General features: G+C 48.6%; 1 protein-coding gene across 2 annotated transcripts in view; it reads left to right on the top strand.

Moving 5' to 3' along the window:
- wdr7 (WD repeat domain 7) overlaps positions 1-22,865 on the top strand; it is a 344,639-nt gene that overhangs the window by 160,738 nt on the left and 161,036 nt on the right. For both annotated transcript variants that reach the window (XM_084325436.1, XM_084325435.1), the window contains one exon: positions 1,720-1,833. In XM_084325436.1, coding sequence (XP_084181562.1) covers positions 1,720-1,833 — 114 coding nt within the window. The remainder of the gene's footprint in view (positions 1-1,719; positions 1,834-22,865) is intronic.

Below are 22,865 nucleotides of genomic sequence, written 5' to 3'. Positions count from 1 at the left end.
TGATAACCCGAAATATCTCGTGATGGGCATTCAAAGTGTTAAGGGGATGCAGACCAGAGAAAGACTTTCGTCTTGTTTACATCAGGGTTCCCCATTTTCAATTCATAATGAATTGTAAGTAAGGGTGCAATTAACACCGTGCAATCCATTCTTTGTGGATCCCGCCCCAATGCCCCATATCTTTTACTTTAGCTTTCAGCTGGCTGTAGGCCTACATCCAATTACACAATATAACATCAATTATTCCTTAATTACATTCAATTAACTTTATATCACGTTAATGTATGAGAGAGATATGATCTTCAGCCTCCCAGGCATTGTGTGTGTGTGTGTGTGTGTGTGTGTGTGTGTGTGTGTGTGTGTGTGTGTGTGTGTGTGTGTGTGTGTGTGTGTGTGTGTGTGTGTGTGTGTGTGTGTGTGTGTGTGTGTGTGTGTGTGTGTGTGTGTGTGTGTGTGTGTGTGTGTTTATCTATCCATGCTTTCACCACCGACACATGTGGTTTTCACACTTTCTAAATATAACAGGATTGAAGGAAGAAGAGAGAAAGGGATGAAAGGGTGAGGTGTGTTGTTAAAAAGAGAGAGAAAGAGAGGTGAGAGGACAAGAGAAACGAAGGAGGGATAAGATAAATAACGTGTGTGTTGCTGTTCATTAATTAGCGTGTGTCCCAGAGATTAGCCTAGCGGTGGCTCTCTCACCTTTAGCTGTCTCATTCATTAGCCTGCCGCTAATGAAAATACCATCTTAATTGGTAATGGAGGGATAAGGCTAAATGAAGGCACTGGATAAATGTGTGTGTGTGTGTGTGTGTGTGTGTGTGTGTGTGTGTGTGTGTGTGTGTGTGTGTGTGTGTGTGTGTGTGTGTGTGTGTGTGTGTGTGTGTGTGTGTGTGTGTGTGTGTGTGTGTGTGTGTGTGTGTGTGTGTGTGTGTGTGTGTGTGTGTGTGTGTGTGTGTGTGTGTGTGTGTGTGTGTGTGTGTGAGTGCTTGTGTGTGTATCCATTAATTTCTTTAGATAACAAGGCGTATCAATAAGCCTTGATGAGCTACTTAACCAGACACACACACACACATACAGAAAGCTGGTGGGATGAGCTGATAACCTGATAGACCAGAGAAAGCTAGTCTGATGATCTAGCTAATGAGGATACACACACACACACACACACACACACACACACACACACACACACACACACACACACACACACACACACACACAGCAGAAGAAGAAATTAACAACATTAATTGTTGCTCAGCGACAGACCTGTGTCAAGTCTGATTGGATGGAAACGTGTGACAACTCTACTGGCCTTAGGGACCTGCGAGAGAATGTATATCTTCTACTTAGCTTATTCAGTCATTCATTCAAACCTTTATTTATTCTCAAAGACAAGTGAGGGGTCACCCTCATTTTCAATGTCGTCAAGACTTTACAGACATTTCAAATGCACACATTTCTACAATATAACAATAATAAATGGGTATCTATATAGTACTTTTCACACATGGACCGCAGTCCAGAGTGCCCCACAGCATTTTATTTAATTATTAATTTATTTGCTTGCTGATGAAAATGAACCGACATTGTCTCCCACAAGCAGAACATGTTGTTTTGTGACTCTGGGACGAAGCCAGAACACTGAAAACATGTTGTAAAAACTATTTGAGTTGTGTTCTAATTGATGGTAAAGATGTTCCTGTTTCTCCATCTCTCTAGCGGGGGCCTCCACAGATACCGCCCCCCCAATGCCGCCCCCAGTAGAGGTCCAGCCGGTGGAGCCCAAGGCCCCGGAGGAGGAGATGGACGTCACCGACGATGACATCACAGCTGGTAGGACCACCTCTTGGTGTTCTTCTTGTAGATGAGTGTGGTCACCTGTGGTCCCAAAACATTCTGAACCGGTTGTGGACAAAGAACAATGTGGATATGTGTGAATATTATCATATCAAGTAAGAACTGTAGTAGAAACATTATTATTACCTATCATGACTTTCATAACATACACACATAATAGGGCGGCTACGTGGCGTAGTGGGCAAGGCGCTCGCCATGAATGACGGAGACGCTGGGCTTGCCTGTTCGAGCCCAGCGCTCCACATTGCTTTCAGTTTAGCTGGTCGTTCATACTAATACACATTGGCCGTATTAGGGGGTGGGAAACTGATGGGTGGGGATCGGGCGTTGTGGACAGCGACTCCTACAGGTCAGTTGGTGCGCCTGCGCAGTAGAATCAGGAAGTGTCGGGGGGAGCGTGAGCCTCCCACATGTTACTCCTCGTCACTGAGAGATCGAGCTGCGCAGGTGAAAAGATGCGACTGCGGTTACCTCAAGTACCGGAGGGGACTTGTGCTATGTATGACTTAGTCCACATTGCAGCCGGCTTGTGGGAGACAAGAAACAGCGTTCGTGACAGGGGAGGGTTGAATTGGATGATACGAAATTGGGATGGGAGAAAATATAGAAAATGGGAGTAAAAGTGGATAAAAAAAAAACATACACACATAATAATATGACTTGGTTCACAGTGCATTAGACGGTAGACTATACATTAGACACAGTAGACTATACATTAAACAGTAGACTATACATTAGACCCGAGATTATACATTAGACAGTAGATTATACATTAGATTATACATTAGACAGTATACTATACATTAGACAGTAGACTATACATTAGACAGTAGACTAGACATTCGATTATACATTAGACAGTATACTATACATTAGACAGTGGACTATACATTAGACAGTAGACTATACATTAGACAGTACATCCACTCAGACAGTAGACTATACATTAGACCAGCGGTTCTCAAACTACGGGTCGCGACCCAAAGTGGGGTCGCAGGTAGACAAAAAAAAATTCAAACTCAGATGGAGTTTTCCACCCGGCAGCTGTATGTATTTGCCATGTCTCGCCCCTTCATCAACGGAGGCCGACACATGTATTCCAATACACATCTCACTACTACACCCTGCGCATTTATAATCGCAGGAGGGGGGTCTGGTCTTTTGTGTGTAACCTGGACTCGCAATGGATAGGTTTGTTGTCAGAAGCGTTGCTGGTTGGCCGCGATGAAATGGGCTCTGCGCATAACCAGCTGCTATACCACACTGAAGTGAGTTGGCAGAGTATTCGCCTTTGTTAACTCGGAGAAGAAGCGTGGATTTTCCTTGCAGACAAAACAACACATTGGCAGAGAAATGTGCTGATAATGAGCTGGAAACTCTGTTAGTGGCACTCCAGGATAATCAGCGGAGATTTGGGGGTATTTACTCAGCTTGATGGCTTGTTGTAGGAACAGAATGCAGGAGGCGCTCAATGATCTTTCGTGTGACGAGCTACTGAAAGTCAAGTTCACTGGACAGGCCCTCGCATAGTTCTGGATATCAGTCCGGAACGGGTACCCAGTGTTGTGTAATGCTGCGCTGAGAAAGTGTGTCCCCTTCGCATCTACATATCTCTGTGAGGGCGGATTTTCAGAGTAGAAGCGGATCTCTGCCAAAGCGCACGTGAGCGCATTTTCTTTTCATGTTCTGGCAACATATTTTGGCTAAATATGCCTCGTTTTATAAATGTGTATACAGAAACAATTCCATTGCTTTTGTTGATAATATTCATTCATTTCATTGATAACATAGTGCTGTAATTTCATTTTCGAAACAATGTGTGCTTTTATTTTGATATTACTTATTTCCACGTTGAAATTACGCGATACGATGCGCGTGTGGGGTCGCCAAAGAAATTCCTAAATAAAATGGTTGTGGTATAAAAAAGTTTGAGAACCCCTGCATTAGACAGTAGAGTAGACTATACAGTAGACTATACATTAGACAGTAGACTATACATTAGACAGTAGACTATACATTAGACAGTAGACTATACATTAGACTGTACATCCACTCAGACAGTAGACTATACAGTAGACTATACATTATACTGTAGAGTATACATTAGACAGTAGACTATACATTAGACAGTAGACTATACATTATACTGTATACTATACATTAGACTATACATTATACAGCACCCTAGACAGATACTAGCCGTGTGTGTGTGTGTCCCATCTTCCTAATACCAGTATACTGTGGTAACCCTGGTGATAAAAGCAGTTTGGTGTTTAGCATCCTGCATGTACATGCACACACACACACACACACACACACACACACACACACACACACACACACACACACACACACACACACACACACACACACACACACACACACACACACACGGCTAGTATCTGTCTAGGCTGTCTAATGTATAGTATATTGCCTGAGTACAGTTGCCAACCTCTTACAGTAAAATAGCCTGGCACCAACACACACAGATGGTCACTGAAGTAAGAAATGCCTCCACTCCTTAGGATGACTGACACCTTTCCCACAGTTGTGTTGTTTTAATGTTAGAGAGAAGAACAAGGAGACAGACCGACATAAGATAGTCAGAAAGACACACAGATGGATAGACAAACAGACCGACTAACAGACATGCAGGCAGGGAGACAGACAAACAAACACAAATAAAGAGACAGACAGGCCGGCCGGCTGGTAGACGAGAGACAAATACAGAATGTTTTGTATTAATTTATTTAACCTTTTGTTTAACCAGGCAAGAGAGACCCGGTCAAGACGGCATCATGTAAAACATATATTAAAGTTACAGACATGCATAACATAAAACAAATACAGAATGACCATGATAGGTTCCCAGGATTAGTTGCACAAAGCCAGTTCTGATGTGTAGGTAATACAGAGAAGGGGAGGAAGTGTTCAGGGCCAGGGTTAAAGGAAGTAATATATTCAGAAACACAGACGGCTCCCGGTTGACTCTGTTTCCAGGTATTTCATTAATGTTTCAACTTCATCAAAAGTAATCCGACTTTCCAGCCGCAAGTTGGCTTGTAGTGTCTTCCAGGAAGAGGCAGTGGAGAGCCTACGAGCCAACGTACCCAGTTGTGTGCGGTACCTTGTAGGGCTGGGAATCGCCAGAGACCTCACGATACGATACTATCGCGATACTTGCGTCACGATACGATAGTATCGCGATACTAAATATATTGCGATACGCTGAGTATTGCACATTTTATTTATTACCTTTTTTTCAACTGCAAAGTAAAACTTTGTCAACATGTTTTATCTAATAAAATAAAGTTCAGTCTGTTCATCTCACTTCAATAATTTTTATTGCAGAACATGGTATTTTCTCAAGCAGACAGATGTCAACACTGTAATCTGTGTTGCATGTACCTGACAAACTGAACTGTTTGTATTACAGTCATATTCCAACTTAACTGAATGCACACGTGTGTGTTTTATTTTTAATTTTTTATGAATAATTAAATATCGATACTTGGCGTCCCTGTATCGATACAGTATCTACTATACTATACTACTACGTATCGATTTCCCCCCCCCACCCCTAGTACCTTGGGTACAGGTAATAAGTACAGGTCAGACCAGCGGAGGCCGTCAGTGTTGTGTATAGACGTGAACGTGCAAAGATGGGAAGGGAGCGAACCAAAGAATGGACTTTGTCTCCGCATTGACAAAGGGGGCCAGTTAGCCTTGAAATATAAAATAAATAACACAGATAAACGTCTAGTTAGACAGAGAGATGCTGTATGTGTTTCTGTGTCTCCTACTGTTGTGAGTTGCAGCTGCATAAAGGGGAGCAAGCCAGACGAGTGCAGCTTGGTACTAGGCAATCATCAGCCCCCACCGTATTGATGAGAAAAACATGCTCTCTCTCTCCGACCATGGCCATTCTCTCTCTCTCTCTCTCTCTCGCTCTCTCTCACTGCTCTCTCTCTCTTACTGCTCTCTCTACCACTCTCTCACTCTCCCTCCCTCCCTCCCTCCGTCTCACCCTCTCTTTCTCGCCGGGGCCAGTCAATATCCCAGACATGCCTGACAATATATCATTTCTCAGCCCTCATTTTTCACCTATTGACAAGTGTTTTTCCATTTCTTTCTGCAGTATTAAATCTGTTAGCGGATAGCTAACTAAAACATGGGAGGTGAGGGGAGGAGGTGCAGAGGAGGGAAGGTGAGATGAGGGCTAGGTGGTACAAGGAGAGTTATAACCCCCCCCCCCCCAAATAAAAAAAGAAAGGTCACTTTTTAACGGTCCTGTCTTTCATCTTGCATCTCTCGTTCCTGGCTGTATCGTAAGCTCGTTGAAAAATAATTGACAAAATTCCTTTTTTCATGTTTTCCCGCCTCCCTCTCGCTGCATCTTCACTCCCTCTTAAAGTCTGCAGCTTGTTGGGGGTGGAGAGGTCATGCCGACGGTCTCTCACTGGTTCTCGGCCGCACTGTGTCTGCCTGTGATCTTTGTATGGCTACTACGCCGACTACGGCATCAACAGTTTGCCGTGTTTGTTTATAAAAGCGAGTTTAATCCCAGCGAGGAGTGTGAGGCTGGGGCTGGAGCAGCCATTATTTATTAGAGAGAGATAGGGGGAGAGGGAGGGAGGGAGGGAGAGATAGGGAGGGAGGGAGAGAGAGAGGGAGAGGGACGGAGAGAGAGGGAGAGAGAGAGAGAACAACATAAGTATCTTGTATTTGAAAGTTCTCAGAGAAGTTGCACTTCAGCATATCCAACTGACAGTTTGTTGTTCTAGTCCTTATCTAACCCAATAGCAGGGCAACAGTTTGTTGTTGTTGTTCTAACCCGATAGCAGGGCAACCGTTTGTTGTTCTAGCCCTTATCTAACTCTATAGCAGGGCAACAGATTGCTGTTGTTATTGTTGTTGTTGTTGTTCTAACCCGATAGCAGGGCAACCGTTTGTTGTTCTAGCCCTTATCTAACTCTATAGCAGGGCAACAGATTGCTGTTGTTATTGTTGTTGTTTTGTTGTAACAGAATAGTTGAATTAAACTATCCCCAATTTTTCGGAGACCTCCTGGAACCATCTCAAGGACCCCACAACATTGACAACCCCTGCTTCACAACACAATACTGTATGTGTTACAGTGATGGCCTGAGGGGAGAGTGACAGATGCACTCTCATACAGCCATGGGAACTGACCAGTACAACCACAATCATCCAGTGCTGTACACTGTAGCAGCTATGCTGGAGCAATTGCAAGTTCAGTAACTTGCTCAAGGGTCACCATTTGATGGGAAGAGCCTCGTTTCCCACTCGGTTGTTCCTCAGTAGGACTAAATGGATGTGTTTACTGGATCACAGAAGCTTATAGCTTAATATCATTACTGCTGTCTGTATGGTTAAATGGACAGGGAGCTGCATGGCTAAAACTGCTAGACCAGCACAAACCATACTGGGTAAAGTGGACCCCAGCCAATAGCCAATGACTTTATAGGTATTGCTGCTTTTTAACAGGATTAGGGCCACAGATGGACGTTAGCCGGACAGGCATTGGCTAAAGGATGAGAATGACTTGTTCTCAATACTGCCTAATAATATGTCCAATAGTCTAATGTTGCAGTCAGGCAGTCGGTTAGCAATGTTGTGGCTAATATTGCTGAAATGAAAGGGATAGTGCACATTTTAAGAAGCCTCCAATATTTATACCGTTTTTTTGTTTGCAATATTTGAAGCAGACGATGTGTGTGAGCATCATGCTAGGCAATGTACGTCATGACATATGAATATATTGCTTAGCAACAGAATTTAGAATGTTTCGTGCCCCCCATTGTCTTCCACTTGTACTAGCCTTGCTTAGCATCATGCTAAACAAATGGTAACAATTTCTGCTTGCAATATCTAAAAAAAAAAAAACCCTGGTGCAAGAGCTTGTTGGATGGACTTAAGGGACTGTCGTATGAGTGAACACTGTCTGAGACCAGACACCAGAACACAAGAATGATAGGAGAGGAGCTAGCATGGAGGGAGGGGAAAAGGGAGGGGATGATAGGAGAGGAAAGAGGAGGATGAAAAAGCCAAGCGGGAGGGAGGGGGGAGGAATGGAGAGGATGTGAGAGGAAGAGAGGATATAATGCTGTCAGGGAGAGAAGGTATCAACAAAACTGTCAATAAAATGACACCGTCACTAGAGAGATGGAGGGAGGGAGGGAGAAGATGAGAGGAAGACAGAATATGAGTGAGAAGATGAGAAGAAGAGAGAAAGGAAAGGAGAGAGGAAGATGAGCGAGAGAGGGAGATAACTTTATGTGGAAGGAGAGAGAGAAAAAGGGGTGGATAAATTAGATAAGAGACGGTGAAGAGAGATTGAGAGTGAGTGAAAGAATGACACCAACAGAGAGAGAGAGAGAGCAGAGTGTTGAGAATAGATTAAGAGAGAGAGAGCGAGAGAGAGACATTTCTCTTTTTTTGTCTTTTTTTTTATACCACTGATAGACTTCTCACCTTGGAAGAGTATCTGCCAACACACATACACAGTGACAGTGTTGCTGGATGGACAGACACACACACTCAAACACACACACACACACACACACACACACACCACACACACACACACACACACACACACACACACACACACTCACACACACACACACTCACACACACACACACACACACACACACACACACACACTCACACTGACACACACACACACACACTCAAACACACACGCACACACACTCAAACACACACACATACACACACACACTCAAACACACACACACACACACACTCAAACACACACACACACACACACACACTCAAACACACACACACACACACACTCAAACACACACACACACACACACACACACACACACACACACACACTCAAACACACACACACACACACACACTCAAACACACACACACACACACACACTCAAACACACACACACACACACACACTCAAACACACACACACACACACACACACACACTCAAACACACACACTCACACACACTCAAACACCACACAGTGTAGTGAATGACAACAGCTGTTGCTATGGCTGGAGCAGCTCAGAGGCAAGGTGTGAAAAGATTTGTACACACACACACACACACACACACACACACACACACACACACACACACACACACACACACACACACACACACACCTATTTATGATATAGCCTGATATAAGTGTGTTTATGGCCAGTAAGGGAATAAAGATCCGGTTTACGTGGATTGTACATTGGTGTCCGTGGGTGTGTGTTTGTGTGTGTGTGTAAGTGGGTGTATGTGTGTGTGTGTAAGTGTGTGTGTTGTAATGATGTCTGTACCAGTGTCAGGGGAGGTCATTAGACCTTTTCCTCTCCGCCCCCCCCCCCCCCCCCCCCCCCCCCCCCTCATACACACACACACACACACACACACACACACACACACACACACACACACACACACACACACACACACACGCATAAACCGAATATCCCCAATCCGAGAGCGTGAAAGAAAGAATGAGAGGATATAATAGAGAAAATAGATAGAGACAGAAATATCTAGATAGAGACGGGGAATATAAGGGATTATGACAATGAACCAAAGGGAGAGACGGTGTGGAACCGTGGACAGATGACCGAAGGGAGAGGAGGCTCGGAGAGCTCACCTCCAGTGATTTCATGAACCACTTTTATTGATGTGGGTGATATTTATAGTAGTGATGGTAACTAAGGCTCTGACCTCTTATGTGTGGCGTCATACATGCTACTTAATATGGCCTTATAGCATGAGGGAAACATGCTCTGTGTGTGTGTGTGTGTGTGTGTGTGTGTGTGTGTGTGTGTGTGTCTGTGTGTGTGTCTGTGTGTGTGTGTGTGTGTGTGTGTGTGTGTGTGTGTGTGTGTGTGTGTGTGTGTGTGTGTGTGTGTGTGTGTGTGTGTGTGTGTGTGTGTGTGTGTGTGTGTGTTCAAGGTAATTATTAGGGTTATTAATGATATTTATGGCAGAACGGTGGTGGTGTCTGTCTCTCTTCTCTCTCTCTTCTCTCCCGTTTCACTCACCGCCCGCCTCTATTCCCCCTTCCTTCCCTTCATCCCTCCAGGAATTCCACTGCGTCATCTTCCTGATCCTATTGATCGGCTCCTAAGCTCAGATCTGTTTCCTCCGCTGCTTGTTGCCCCGCGTCCTCCTCATCCTCATCCGCGCCCCGTGCCGCTGAGTGAAGTGCACACGTTCTTTAAAAGTTGACCCTGACAGAATAGTATGGAATCTAAGCCGCGGTTACTTGTCTCTTGCCTGCGTAGCCCAGGCACCTTGTTTAGAAGAAAGGTTCTTGGCGCATAAACGTTGCGCTTATGCGACTAAATCTAAGCCAAAGTTGTGATTTATCCATATATCCATATGTTTTGATGTCAAAATCAGCTTTTTAACATCGTTCATTTACTCTAATCTCATGTTACCCAAAGTATAAATTCTTCTCGATTTCTTATTTATTTTTTAATTATTGTATGATGGAATCTAGGATAAAGTAATATATTTTTCTTTTATGAATGGGGGCCTGGTGATCTGTAGAATGAGCTGCATCTCACCATGATCTGACACAGTAGTCATGAAGCTGAGCCACTGTCAGCATAGTACGTAAAACAGAACCCCCAGCCAAAACTAAAACTAATTTAACCCTTTCACTGCCACACTACAGAAGGTTAACCCTTTAGTAAAGGGTTAACCTTCTGTAGTGTGACAGTGAAAGAGTTAACCTGCTGTCATGCGGCAGTGAAAGGGTTCACCTTCTGTGTATTGTCACAGTGAAAGGGCTAACCGTTTGATAGTGCGGCAGTGAAAGGGTTAAAGCAAAGGTACAGAATTGAAAGGTATTTGTACGGTATATCTTTGGCAGTTAGTAAGGCATGACGCGTTAGTAAGGCATGTGGGACAAATGAGCTACATAGGTAGCCCTTTCCAGTTTGGCCAGGGTTTGAAGTCTTTACAGGCTGTTCAGAATGATGGCCCTTTAATAAATGAAAGACGTTGTAAATGAGCTTAGATCGATCAATTAGCTGTGTTTTTTGGAGCTAGGACCACTGCTTACCTAATGTACTGCCTGGTTTGTAAAGGGTGTTTTACTCCTGAGTGTGGGGTAGCCAGACATGGAAGGAAATAATTTATTTGGAAGTATGCACGTGCAATACAGTGGAAGAAGGAGGTGCTGGAAAAGACATAATTAAAATAGATTTATTTACACTTGTTTCTTTGCCACACAGAAACAAACGTAACATTTTCCATATATAGGCTCTGACTTTCTATTGATGACGCTATCTAACTGAATGTATCCTGGATGAGCTATATTTCCTGTGACAAGCTGAAGTTGGTTCTGTTGTGTATTCTGACATCTTGACAGTTTGCCAATGACACCGCTAATGGTGGTGAGCTCCGGTTGCCTAACGTGTCCTGTGCAAACACAAGAGATGAGAAAAGACTCCGTTGTCATTCACACACACACACACACGCTTACTAGGGGTGTAAATATTTGACCCCACTTCGATTCGATAACGATTCAATGCATCATGAAATCTCTTCATTTGACCACGATTCGATACATTTTCGATCAGTTAATAACCCCCAAAAAAAATTTATACACAAATGTGGCTGGTGGAACTGATTCACTCGGCATGAATGCACTATAGGTCAATAAAAACAATACACCAAGCTTTAAGTTAACAGGATATTTTATTCCCAAAAAGTGCCAGATTTTAGATTTCAGACATTTATTAAGTGTATTGTGTATTAAGTATTAAGTGATTAATGCCTACTGTGGCAAAGTTGTAGCCAACAACTAGGCCTAATAAAAAAGGCAGTGACATTGAACTACTGCTACAAAAGTAACAGTCACTTAACTTGAGCTTTTGCCCCTTTTATGCATACAATGCCTATGTTTTGGCTAGTGTTGCTCTTCTATAAAAAGAATCCGTTCAGGGTTGCCTATTGAAATACTGTACACCTCCAGTACAGAAACATTCAAGAGTTACTCTTTACAGTTGGAGTACATGTAGGTGTCTAAAACCAATCACCTTTCCCTTTTCTTAAACAATAAAGAAAAATCACTTTGCAGTGCTAATGAAATAGAGTAACAGAGTTAGGGTTGGGCACCGAGAACCGGTTCTAATAGGAACCGGTTCCTAACTTCCAATTTTTTTTTTTACTTTGTTAATTAATACCCTAGTTACAGTGCAGCAACCAAATTAAACTGTATCAAGTCAACTAACAATGTGAATAGTATGAAGAAAATAAAAGATTTTTCAAAAAAAATCTCCTGCGAAATAAGCTGTGACCTGTTTTGACCTGCACCTCAAAGAATCGGAATCGAGAATCGTTTAGAATAGGAATCGAAATGGAGAATCGGAACCGGAATCGTTCAAATCCAAACGATGCCCAACCCTAAACAGAGTTTTAAACACACTGAAGCAGAGTCGGCGCCAGAATGAATTTAACGGGGGGGCATATGGTAATTTCGGGGGGGGGCATAAAATATAGGCTTCAGAAAACGAATTTCCCGACAAACCAACATGCATTTCAAAACATGAGTACGCATAAGAGATAAGACAGTCTTTCTCTCATTCTCACTCTCACGTCACAACAAACACACTGTACTGTATTGTACCCATTCTGCAATCTGTTAATAAAGTTTTCAATCAATCAATCAACTTGCGTCTTGCACACACACACACAAATTAAACAGTATGAAATAAGCCAGAGGCTGGTCTTTACATTAATTAATAAGTGAAAGTAACTGTTAACGGTGCTCCTGGTTGAGAACACATTACTCACTGTCTGCATATGCCTTGTTATGTCTGTGCCAGTACTGTACAGCGGGGCAGGTCCATGGATCCTCCTACAACCACTACGCAACTCTCTGACTCTAAACCCGATCTCCGATTGACCCCCACCCCCTCCCCTCGCATATAATAATCAATAACTACACCAGCGTTTCCGTTAGCCGGTAATTACCGGTATTTGACCGGCAAAATCTGTTGAAGTCCGACATATTTAATCTCTCCGGTCTTAAAGGGGAACTCCAACATTTTGGGAAATTAGCTTATTTAACATCTTCCCTGGAGTTAGACAAGAAGATACATACCTTTTTTGTCTCTGTGCGTGCATTTTAGCTTTGGGAATAGACGCTCCGTTAGCATAGCTTAGCTTCATCACTGGAAGTGAGGCAGGACAGTAGCCTTACAGTGCCTTACAGTGTATTGCAAGGTCTGACATTGACCAAACTTGATATGCATGACCTTGGTGGGCTCTAGGTCAACTCCTGAAAAGGGGGTCAATGTCAGACTTTGCAATCAAAAGTTAGGGGGCTAATAACCCTTGCCATAATTTCAGTGCGCCCCCTAACTTTTGATTGCAAGGTCTGACATTGACCCCCTTTTCAGGAGTTGACCTAGAGCCCACCAAGGTCATGCATATCAAATTTGGTCAATGTCAGACCTTGCAATACACTGTAAGGCACTGTAAGGCTACTGTCCTGCCTCACTTCCAGTGATGAAGCTAAGCTATGCTAACGGAGCGTCTATTCCCAAAGCTAAAATGCACGCACAGAGACAAAAAAGGTATGTATCTTCTTGTCTAACTCCAGGGAAGATGTTAAATAAGCTAATTTCCCAAAATGTTGGAGTTCCCCTTTAATGTCCGGTGAAAATAATTCCCTGAGTCTAAGCACAATTTGATTATTTGAATTGTATTAAAATAGGCTAAAATTAAATAGCCTATGTGATGAACGAAACAATCATTACATTTGTTTCATCGTTGCTTCACCAAGCAGGTATAATAATGTTGTCAGCGAGAGCTTAGTGCTGGGTTTTGCGAGTGCATGTGTAGCTGCAGAGCCGGAGCAGCAGCGGCCATTACAGCAGCCATTACAGCGGCCATTGCAGTACTCCAATTCAGCCATTGGCAATTCAATGTTGGGTGGGGGGCGCTGCTGTGCGGTCCCCAGATAGAGCCAGAAAAGAGCCAATAACAGCTGAATCTGCTGCTCTGCATCGACATACTCTCGCAAATAAGTCGTTGGGAGGTGGGAGAGAGAGAGAGTCGTCACGCAAACCCACAATAATGTTGCCGTCTCTCTCTGCCAAATTTCTCAGTTCTTCGCTTGATATAATTAATACAAATGTCCAATATAACGGAATTCGTTAGCTCATAAAAATGTGATTATAACAGACTGCTGTTTATTATTGTCGGGCGACTGCCCACAGACACCTATTTGATTTAAAGTCGGCAGCAGCATGGAGTCTCGGGACTTATTTTATTTGGAATATAATGGCTTTATACGCAAAAGTAGCCTAGTTTTAAGTAAAAATATTATAAATCTACATGCCTTGATGATGTCATTCTTTTGTTTTGTTGTCATTCTTTTGCCTATCAATTGTTTTTAAGCTCAATAAACTCTGACCGGAATTTCTCTCATTTGACCGGTAGATTGAAATCTACCGGACACTGAGGCCGGCAACAATTTTTTCTAACGGAAACCCTGAACTACACGCAAGCTTATCATGCAACGAAATAAGATTGGAGAAGGGCGAGACTGTTTGCTGTTTTTTATAAACTGGTCAACGCCGCTCAAAACGGCATTATTTCCGTACTTGGCTGCCTGGTGCGCCTGCGCTGTGATCACAGCGCATGCGCATCATGCACCCAACGCCGGAAATAATGCCGTTTTGACCAGTTTATAAAAGATATTTAAAATGTTTATTAGCAACGCAGAGCTTTCTAACCGTCCCGTATCTCTGTCCAAGACCCTCGTGCAACTTTGAGTATCTTTGAAATTTCTCTGTGATACTTGTATAACGAACGGTTCGGCCAGAACCAGTCCTTCATGGTAAATCTAGGTTGGTGTCCTATTGAGGAGCAAGTGACTGTGGATTCACTCGGTGCATCAGTCACGAAAGGGGCTACGTGCGATCAAACATACACTTCTTTTAAGACTTTTTTTTGTTTAATTTCGTTTAATAATAGGCTAAATAGCCTATTTATAAAGGAAAACATCTGACTTTTACTATAATAAAAATAATTAAATGTTTAATTATTTGATTTTTTTTATAATAATTGCCTATGACGTTTTGGAGGGGCACAGTGCGTCATCTGGGGGGGCATGGTCCGCGAATGCCCCCCCATGGCGCCGACACTGCACTGAAGTAAACGTTTTGTGTATTCGCATGTCAGACTAAGAAAAAGTTATTTGCAATTTATACTTCATACTTAAAAAAAATCTTTTGTGATTCAAATCAATGCAGTTGAATCGTCACCTTAGGATCGATGCATTGCGATTGTTACACCCCTACTGCTTACTGTACATGCATGCAGACACACACAAACTAACACTAATAGTATTTGTATTACCAGCATGTTCTTTTTTGTATTATATCGAGGTGTACTTTTGTGGGCATCTACAGCATGTTTGGCACTTATGTTTATCTTTGTGTGCATGTGCGTGTGTGTGTGTGCGCGTCCTGTTAGGGTTGTAACAGGGTCGGATTCTAACATAATGGGCGTTCAATCTCAAACTTAGAAGCTACCGTACGAACAGGGTCACGATCCACTTACAAATTATTTCACATTGAAGAAATCCACACTCTTATTGGACCAGATAATATTTCAGGCCGTTCTATTGGATGAAGGAGTAAGCATGTATCTATCACAGGCCGTTCTATTGGATGAAGGAGTAAGCATGTATCAGTATTAGTGCCAGTAGCTCACCGCGTATCTCGGCACTATTTCGGCGTCGGGGACAACCGTGCGCGTCACGGATCTGGGGTACACAAGTTCGACTCCCGGACTCGCCGTATTTTCTCAGAGTGTCTTCCCCTGATCTATATCCCATTCAACCTGTTTTTGTCGGTCATGCTTGACCAGAAAAAGCGATAAACGCTCAAAAGAACCAGCTGTCTGGTCAAAGTAAAAAAAATAAAATAAAAAATTAATCTAATTACAGGATTTGTAATTAATTAATTAATCTAATTAATCGCATTTTAATCGCATAACCATTTTATGCCTGATATTCAATAATCATATTTCAAATTGCATGTGTCCGGATGGCAGAATTCAGTACTGTATCTACAAAACCTTCTGTTTAATCATCTTCCATCTATTAATTTCCTTAGATTTTTCAGGTCTGGTCAATTTGAGCATGGTGTTATTCACAGATAAAAAAAAAGATTTATTGATATTCTCATTTGGTTCATAACAATTTAGTCAAGCCTAGTAACAGACACAGTATTTCTGACACTGGGAATACATTACCTGAGATCCATAGATGTCCCTAGAATCAGATACCAAGAACATGCAAATGGACCATATTAAAAAAGTCTGTAAATGTCTATGCTATGTTCTTATGAATGAGATAAAAATAAAAAAAAGTATTGAATAATTTTAAATATTTATTTATTTTTTTCTAATACATTTTTAGTTCATTTTCATAACGCGATAATTTGCTGTGTAATTAATTAACGCGATAAACTGACAGCCCTAATCAGGATGTAACGCATGTTGTCTCACGTGAGCTGTTGGAGACACTATGGCCGCTGTTGGAGATGGACGCATTAAGTTTGTAGATCCTCCTGCTTCTCACAAGTTGGTGCGATGGTAGTGTTTTGGTTTTTCTATCACTTATGAACAAATATTTCTGTCGTTAATTGAAGAAAAGACAGTTTGACGAGTACCAAAGGTCAGATTTAATTGTGACCTTAGAATCGAAGGTCAAGTCGAATCGCGGATTTGGAGAATCACTCCTAGTTTGTGTGATTGCCTGTGTGTGTGTGTTTGTTTGTGTGTGTGTGTGAGAGTGAGTGAACGTGTGCAAAAGGGAACCCTCCCACGCCCCCCTTTTCTCTCTCTCTCTCTCTCTCTCTCTCTCTCTCTCTCTCTCTCTCTCTCTCTCTCTCTACCCTTCTCTCTCTCTCTCTCTACCCTTCCCTCCCTCTCTTCCTCATCCCTCCTCTGTCTCTGTCTTTCATGTTTAATCCGTAAAGCCTCACACGTTTATTTATCCTCCTTTTATTCCCACACTCCTGTTCACTCAGACACACAACAACACTCTCCCCCCCTCCTCTCTCTATCTATCTATCCCCCTTCTCTCTTTCCCTCTCTCTCTCCCTCTCTCTCTCCCCCATCCATTCTCTACTGTATCTCTCTCCCCTCTCTCCCCCCTCCTCTCTCTATCTCTCTCCCCCTTCTCTATTTCCCTCTCTCTCTCTCTCTTTCCCTCTCTCTCTCCCGTTCTCTCTCTCTCCTATCCGCTCTCTACTGTATCTCTCTCCCCTCTCTCTCCCCCCTCTCTCCCTCTCTCTATCCCCCCTCTTTCTCTATCTCTCTCTCTCTGTTGTTCTGTGTCTCCCCCATTATCCGCCATTCTGCCATTATCCGCCTTTCATAAAGAATAATAAAAGCCTTTGATATACTTGCTTATTTCTTCACAAGATGTAGTGTTTATTTGTACGTGTCCTCAAGAGATTAACGCTACCATTATCTTAAAAATAAAAAATAAAAAAATCTAACCCTAACTAACATTACTATCATGCACTTGTCCTAATAAATAAGCTAACCTACACTGTAGCACTCAACACTTTGATGAACATTGTTACTCAGCTGATAGAGTTGTGCCCTTCCTGCTGACTTGTCGTACAGAACTTGTAAGTCGCTTTGGATAAAAGCGTCAGCTAAATGTAAATGTACGTGTCTGCAAGGTGCAATTAAGCACAGGAGCGCTGGGGGAACAGGAGCGTGGTGGGAACAGGAGCGCGGGGGGAACAGGAGCGTGGGGGGAACAGGAGCGCGGGGGGAACAGGAGCGTGGGGGGAACAGGAGCGTGGTGGGAACAGGAGCGCGGGGGGAACAGGAGCGTGGGGGGAACAGGAGCGTGGGGGGAACAGGAGCACTGGGGGAACAGGAGCGTGGGGGGAACAGGAGCGTGGGGGGAACAGGAGCGCAGGGGGAACAGGAGCGAGGGGGGGAACAGGAGCGAGGGGGGGAACAGGAGCGTGGGGGGAACAGGAGCGTAGGGGGAACAGGAGCGCTAGGGGAACAGGAGCGCGGGGGGAACAGGAGCGTGGGGGAACAGGAGCGTGGGGAGAACAGGAGCGATGGGGGAACAGGAGCGATGGGGGAACAGGAGCGTGGGGGAACAGGAGCGTGGGGAGAACAGGAGCGATGGGGGAACAGGAGCGTGGGGGGAACAGGAGCGCTGGGGGAACAGGAGCGCGGGGGGAACAGGAGCGCGGGGGGAACAGGAGCGCTGGGGGAACAGGAGCGCGGGGGGAACAGGAGCGTGGGGGGGAACAGGAGCGTGGGGGGAACAGGAGCGCGGGGGGAACAGGAGCGTAGGGGGAACAGGAGCGCGGGGGGAACAGGAGCGCGGGGGGAACAGGAGCGCGGGGGGAACAGGAGCGCGGGGGGAACAGGAGCGCGGGGGGAACAGGAGCGCGGGGGGAACAGGAGCGTGTGGGGGAACAGGAGCGTGGGGGGAACAGGAGCGCGGGGGGAACAGGAGCGCGGGGGGAACAGGAGCGCGGGGGGAACAGGAGCGTGTGGGGGAACAGGAGCGTGGGGGGAACAGGAGCGCGGGGGGAACAGGAGCGCGGGGGGAACAGGAGCGTGTGGGGGAACAGGAGCGCTGGGGGAACAGGAGCGTGGGGGGAACAGGAGCGTGTGGGGGAACAGGAGCGCGGGGGAACAGGAGCGCGGGGGGAACAGGAGCGTGGAGGGAACAGGAGCGCGGGGGGAACAGGAGCGTGGAGGGAACAGGAGCGTGGAGGGAACAGGAGCGCGGGGGGAACAGGAGCGCGGGGGGAACAGGAGCGTGGGAGGGAACAGGAGCGCTGGGGGAACAGGAGCGTAGGGGGAACAGGAGCGCTGGGGGAACAGGAGCGTAGGGGGAACAGGAGCGTGGGGGGAACAGGAGCGTGGGGGGAACAGGAGCGTGGGGGGAACAGGAGCGTGGGGGGAACAGGAGCGTGGGGGGAACAGGAGCGTGTGGGAACAGGAGCGTGGTGGGAACAGGAGCGTGGGGGGAACAGGAGCGCGGGGGGGAACAGGAGCGTGTGGGGGAACAGGAGCGCTGGGGGAACAGGAGCGTGGGGGGAACAGGAGCGTGGGGGGGAACAGGAGCGTGGGGGGAACAGGAGCGTGGGGGGAACAGGAGCGTGGGGGGAACAGGAGCGCTGGGGCAACAGGAGCGCTGGGGCAACAGGAGCGCGGGGGGAACAGGAGCGCGGGGGGAACAGGAGCGCTGGGGGAACAGGAGCGCTGGGGGAACAGGAGCGCTGGGGAACAGGAGCGCTGGGGGAACAGGAGCACGGGGGGAACAGGAGCGTGGGGGGAACAGGAGCGTGGGGGGAACAGGAGCGTGTGGGGAACAGGAGCGCGGGGGGAACAGGAGCGTGGGGGGAACAGGAGCGTGGGGGGAACAGGAGCGCGGGGGGAACAGGAGCGTGGAGGGAACAGGAGCGTGGGGGGAACAGGAGCGCGGGGGGAACAGGAGCGCGGGGGGAACAGGAGCGCAGGGGGAACAGGAGCGTGGAGGGAACAGGAGCGCGGGGGGAACAGGAGCGCGGGGGGAACAGGAGCGTGGGAGGGAACAGGAGCGCTGGGGGAACAGGAGCGTAGGGGGAACAGGAGCGCTGGGGGAACAGGAGCGTAGGGGGAACAGGAGCGTGGGGGGAACAGGAGCGTGGGGGGAACAGGAGCGTGGGGGGAACAGGAGCGTGGGGGGAACAGGAGCGTAGGGGGAACAGGAGCGCTGGGGGAACAGGAGCGTAGGGGGAACAGGAGCGCGGGGGGAACAGGAGCGCTGGGGGAACAGGAGCGTGGGGGGAACAGGAGCGCGGGGGGAACAGGAGCGCGGGGGGAACAGGAGCGCGGGGGGAACAGGAGCGTGGGGGGAACAGGAGCGTTGTGGGAACAGGAGCGTGGTGGGAACAGGAGCGTTGAGGGAACAGGAGCGTGGAGGGAACAGGAGCGCTGAACAGGAGCGTGGGGGGAACAGGAGCGCGGGGGGAACAGGAGCGCTGAACAGGAGCGTGGGGGGAACAGGAGCGCGGGGGAACAGGAGCGTGGGGGGAACAGGAGCGTGGGGGGGAACAGGAGCGTGGGGGAACAGGAGCGTGGGGGGGAACAGGAGCGTGGGGGGAACAGGAGCGTGGGGGGAACAGGAGCGCTGAACAGGAGCTTGGGGGGAACAGGAGCGTGGGGGGAACAGGAGCGCGGGGGAACAGAAGCGCTGAACAGGAGCGTGGGGGGAACAGGAGCGCGGGGGGAACAGGAGCGCGGGGGGAACAGGAGCGTGGGGGGAACAGGAGCGTTGTGGGAACAGGAGCGTGGTGGGAACAGGAGCGTGGGGGGAACAGGAGCGTGGGGGGAACAGGAGCGTTGTGGGAACAGGAGCGTGGTGGGAACAGGAGCGTGGGGGGGAACAGGAGCGTGGGGGGAACAGGAGCGCGGGGGGAACAGGAGCGCGGGGGGAACAGGAGCGTGTGGGGGAACAGGAGCGTGGTGGGAACAGGAGCGTGGGGGGAACAGGAGCGTGGAGGGAACAGGAGCGTGGGGGGAACAGGAGCGCTGGGGGGGAACAGGAGCGCAGGGGGGGAACAGGAGCGTGGGGGGAACAGGAGCGCAGGGGGAACAGGAGCGTGGGGGGAACAGGAGCGTGGGGGGAACAGGAGCGCGGGGGAACAGGAGCGCAGGGGGGGAACAGGAGCGTGGGGGGAACAGGAGCGCAGGGGGAACAGGAGCGTGGGGGGAACAGGAGCGCGGGGGAACAGGAGCGTGGAGGGAACAGGAGCGCGGGGGGAACAGGAGCGTGGGGGGAACAGGAGCGTGGGGGGAACAGGAGCGCGGGGGAACAGGAGCGTGGGGGGAACAGGAGCGCGGGGGAACAGGAGCGTGGGGGGAACAGGAGCGTGGGGGGAACAGGAGCGTGGGGGGAACAGGAGCGTGGGGGGAACAGGAGCGCTGAACAGGAGCGTGGGGGGAACAGGAGCGTGGGGGGAACAGGAGCGTGGGGGAACAGGAGCGCGGGGGAACAGGAGCGTGGGGGGAACAGGAGCGTGGGGGGAACAGGAGCGTGGGGGGAACAGGAGCGTGGGGGGAACAGGAGCGCTGAACAGGAGCGCGGGGGGAACAGGAGCGCGGGGGAACAGGAGCGTGGGGGGAACAGGAGCGCTGAACAGGAGCGTGGGGGGAACAGGAGCGCTGAACAGGAGCGTGGGGGGAACAGGAGCGCGGGGGAACAGGAGCGTGGGGGGAACAGGAGCGCGGGGGGAACAGGAGCGTGGGGGGAACAGGAGCGCGGGGGGAACAGGAGCGCTGGGGGAACAGGAGCGCTGGGGGAACAGGAGCGTGGGGGGAACAGGAGCGCGGGGGGAACAGGAGCGCGGGGGGAACAGGAGCGCAGGGGGAACAGGAGCGTGGGGGGGAACAGGAGCGTGGGGGAACAGGAGCGCGGGGGAACAGGAGCGTGGGGGCAACAGGAGCGCTGAACAGGAGCGTGGGGGGAACAGGAGCGCTGAACAGGAGCGCGGGGGGAACAGGAGCGCTGAACAGGAGCGCGGGGGGAACAGGAGCGCCGGGGGAACGGGAGCGCTGGGGAACAGGAGCGCTGGGGGAACAGGAGAACAGGAGCGCTGGGGGGAACAGGAGCGCTGGGGGGAACAGGAGCGCTGGGGGGAACAGGAGCGCTGGGGGGAACAGGAGCGTGGGGGGAACAGGAGCGCTGAACAGGAGCGTGGGGGGAACAGGAGCGTGGGGGGAACAGGAGCGTGGGGCAACAGGAGCGCGGTGGGAACAGGAGCGCTGGGGGAACAGGAGCGCGGGGGAACAGGAGAACAGGAGCGCTGGGGGAACAGGAGCGCGGGGGGAACAGGAGCGCGGGGGAACAGGAGAACAGGAGCGCGGGGGGGAACAGGAGCGTGGGGGGAACAGGAGCGCGGGGGAACAGGAGAACAGGAGCGCGGGGGGGAACAGGAGGGAACAGGAGCGTGGGGGGAACAGGAGCGCGGGGGGAACAGGAGCGTGGGGGGAACAGGAGCGTGGGGGGAACAGGAGCGTGGTGGGAACAGGAGCGTGGGGGGAACAGGAGCGTGGGGGGAACAGGAGCGTGGTGGGAACAGGAGCGTGGGGGGAACAGGAGCGCTGGGGGGAACAGGAGCGCTGGGGGGAACAGGAGCGCTGGGGGAACAGGAGTGTGGGGGGAACAGGAGCGCTGGGGGGGAACAGGAGCGTGGGGGGGAACAGGAGCGCAGGGGGGAACAGGAGCGCGAGGGAACAGGAGCGCGGGGGGAACAGGAGCGCTGAACAGGAGCGCTGGGGGGAACAGGAGCGCGGGGGGAACAGGAGCGTGGAGGGAACAGGGGAACAGGTATATCTAAGCCTTCCTTTTCCGTTTCTTTCACGACATAAGCAGCGTGAAATACAGCTGAGCAGGTGATGTTTAAGGAGTGAGTCATCAGCTGGAATTCAGGATTTTATCACCAGTGATTTCATCAGAGGTGTGTGGGTGTGGGTGTGGATAATAGATGCCTGATGCTCATTCTGGACCCCCCCCCCCCCCCCCCCTCTCTTATCTTATCTTATTATTTTTTCTGACCAACCCCATCCCCCTCTCCACCCCTCTTTATCTGACCACTACCATCCCCCTCACTCTCCTCCCTTTCCCCTCTCCACCTCTCCTCCCCCCTCTCTCTCCCCTCTCTCCTCTCCTCCCCTGTACCTCCCCATATATCCTGCTCCTCTCTCCTCTCTCCTCTCCTCCCCTGTACGTCCCCATCTCTCTCCTCTGCTCCTCTCTCCTCTCCTCTCTGGTTCCTCCATTGCTTCCCTCACCCCCTGTTCCTTTCTCTTCTCACTCCTTCTTTTTATGTATCCCCTCCTCTGTTTCTCCCTCGCTCCTCTCCCTCTCTGTCCCTCTCCGTATTCCTCTCTCCCCATCACTCGTTCTCTTCCTCTATCTTCCTCT

The sequence above is a fragment of the Notolepis coatsorum genome, assembly GCF_963971535.1.
Source record: "Notolepis coatsorum genome assembly, chromosome: 11".
NCBI lineage: Eukaryota > Metazoa > Chordata > Actinopteri > Aulopiformes > Paralepididae > Notolepis > Notolepis coatsorum.
Note: the sequence above shows the minus strand (reverse complement) of the source record. Positions and strands in the feature narration are given on the sequence as shown.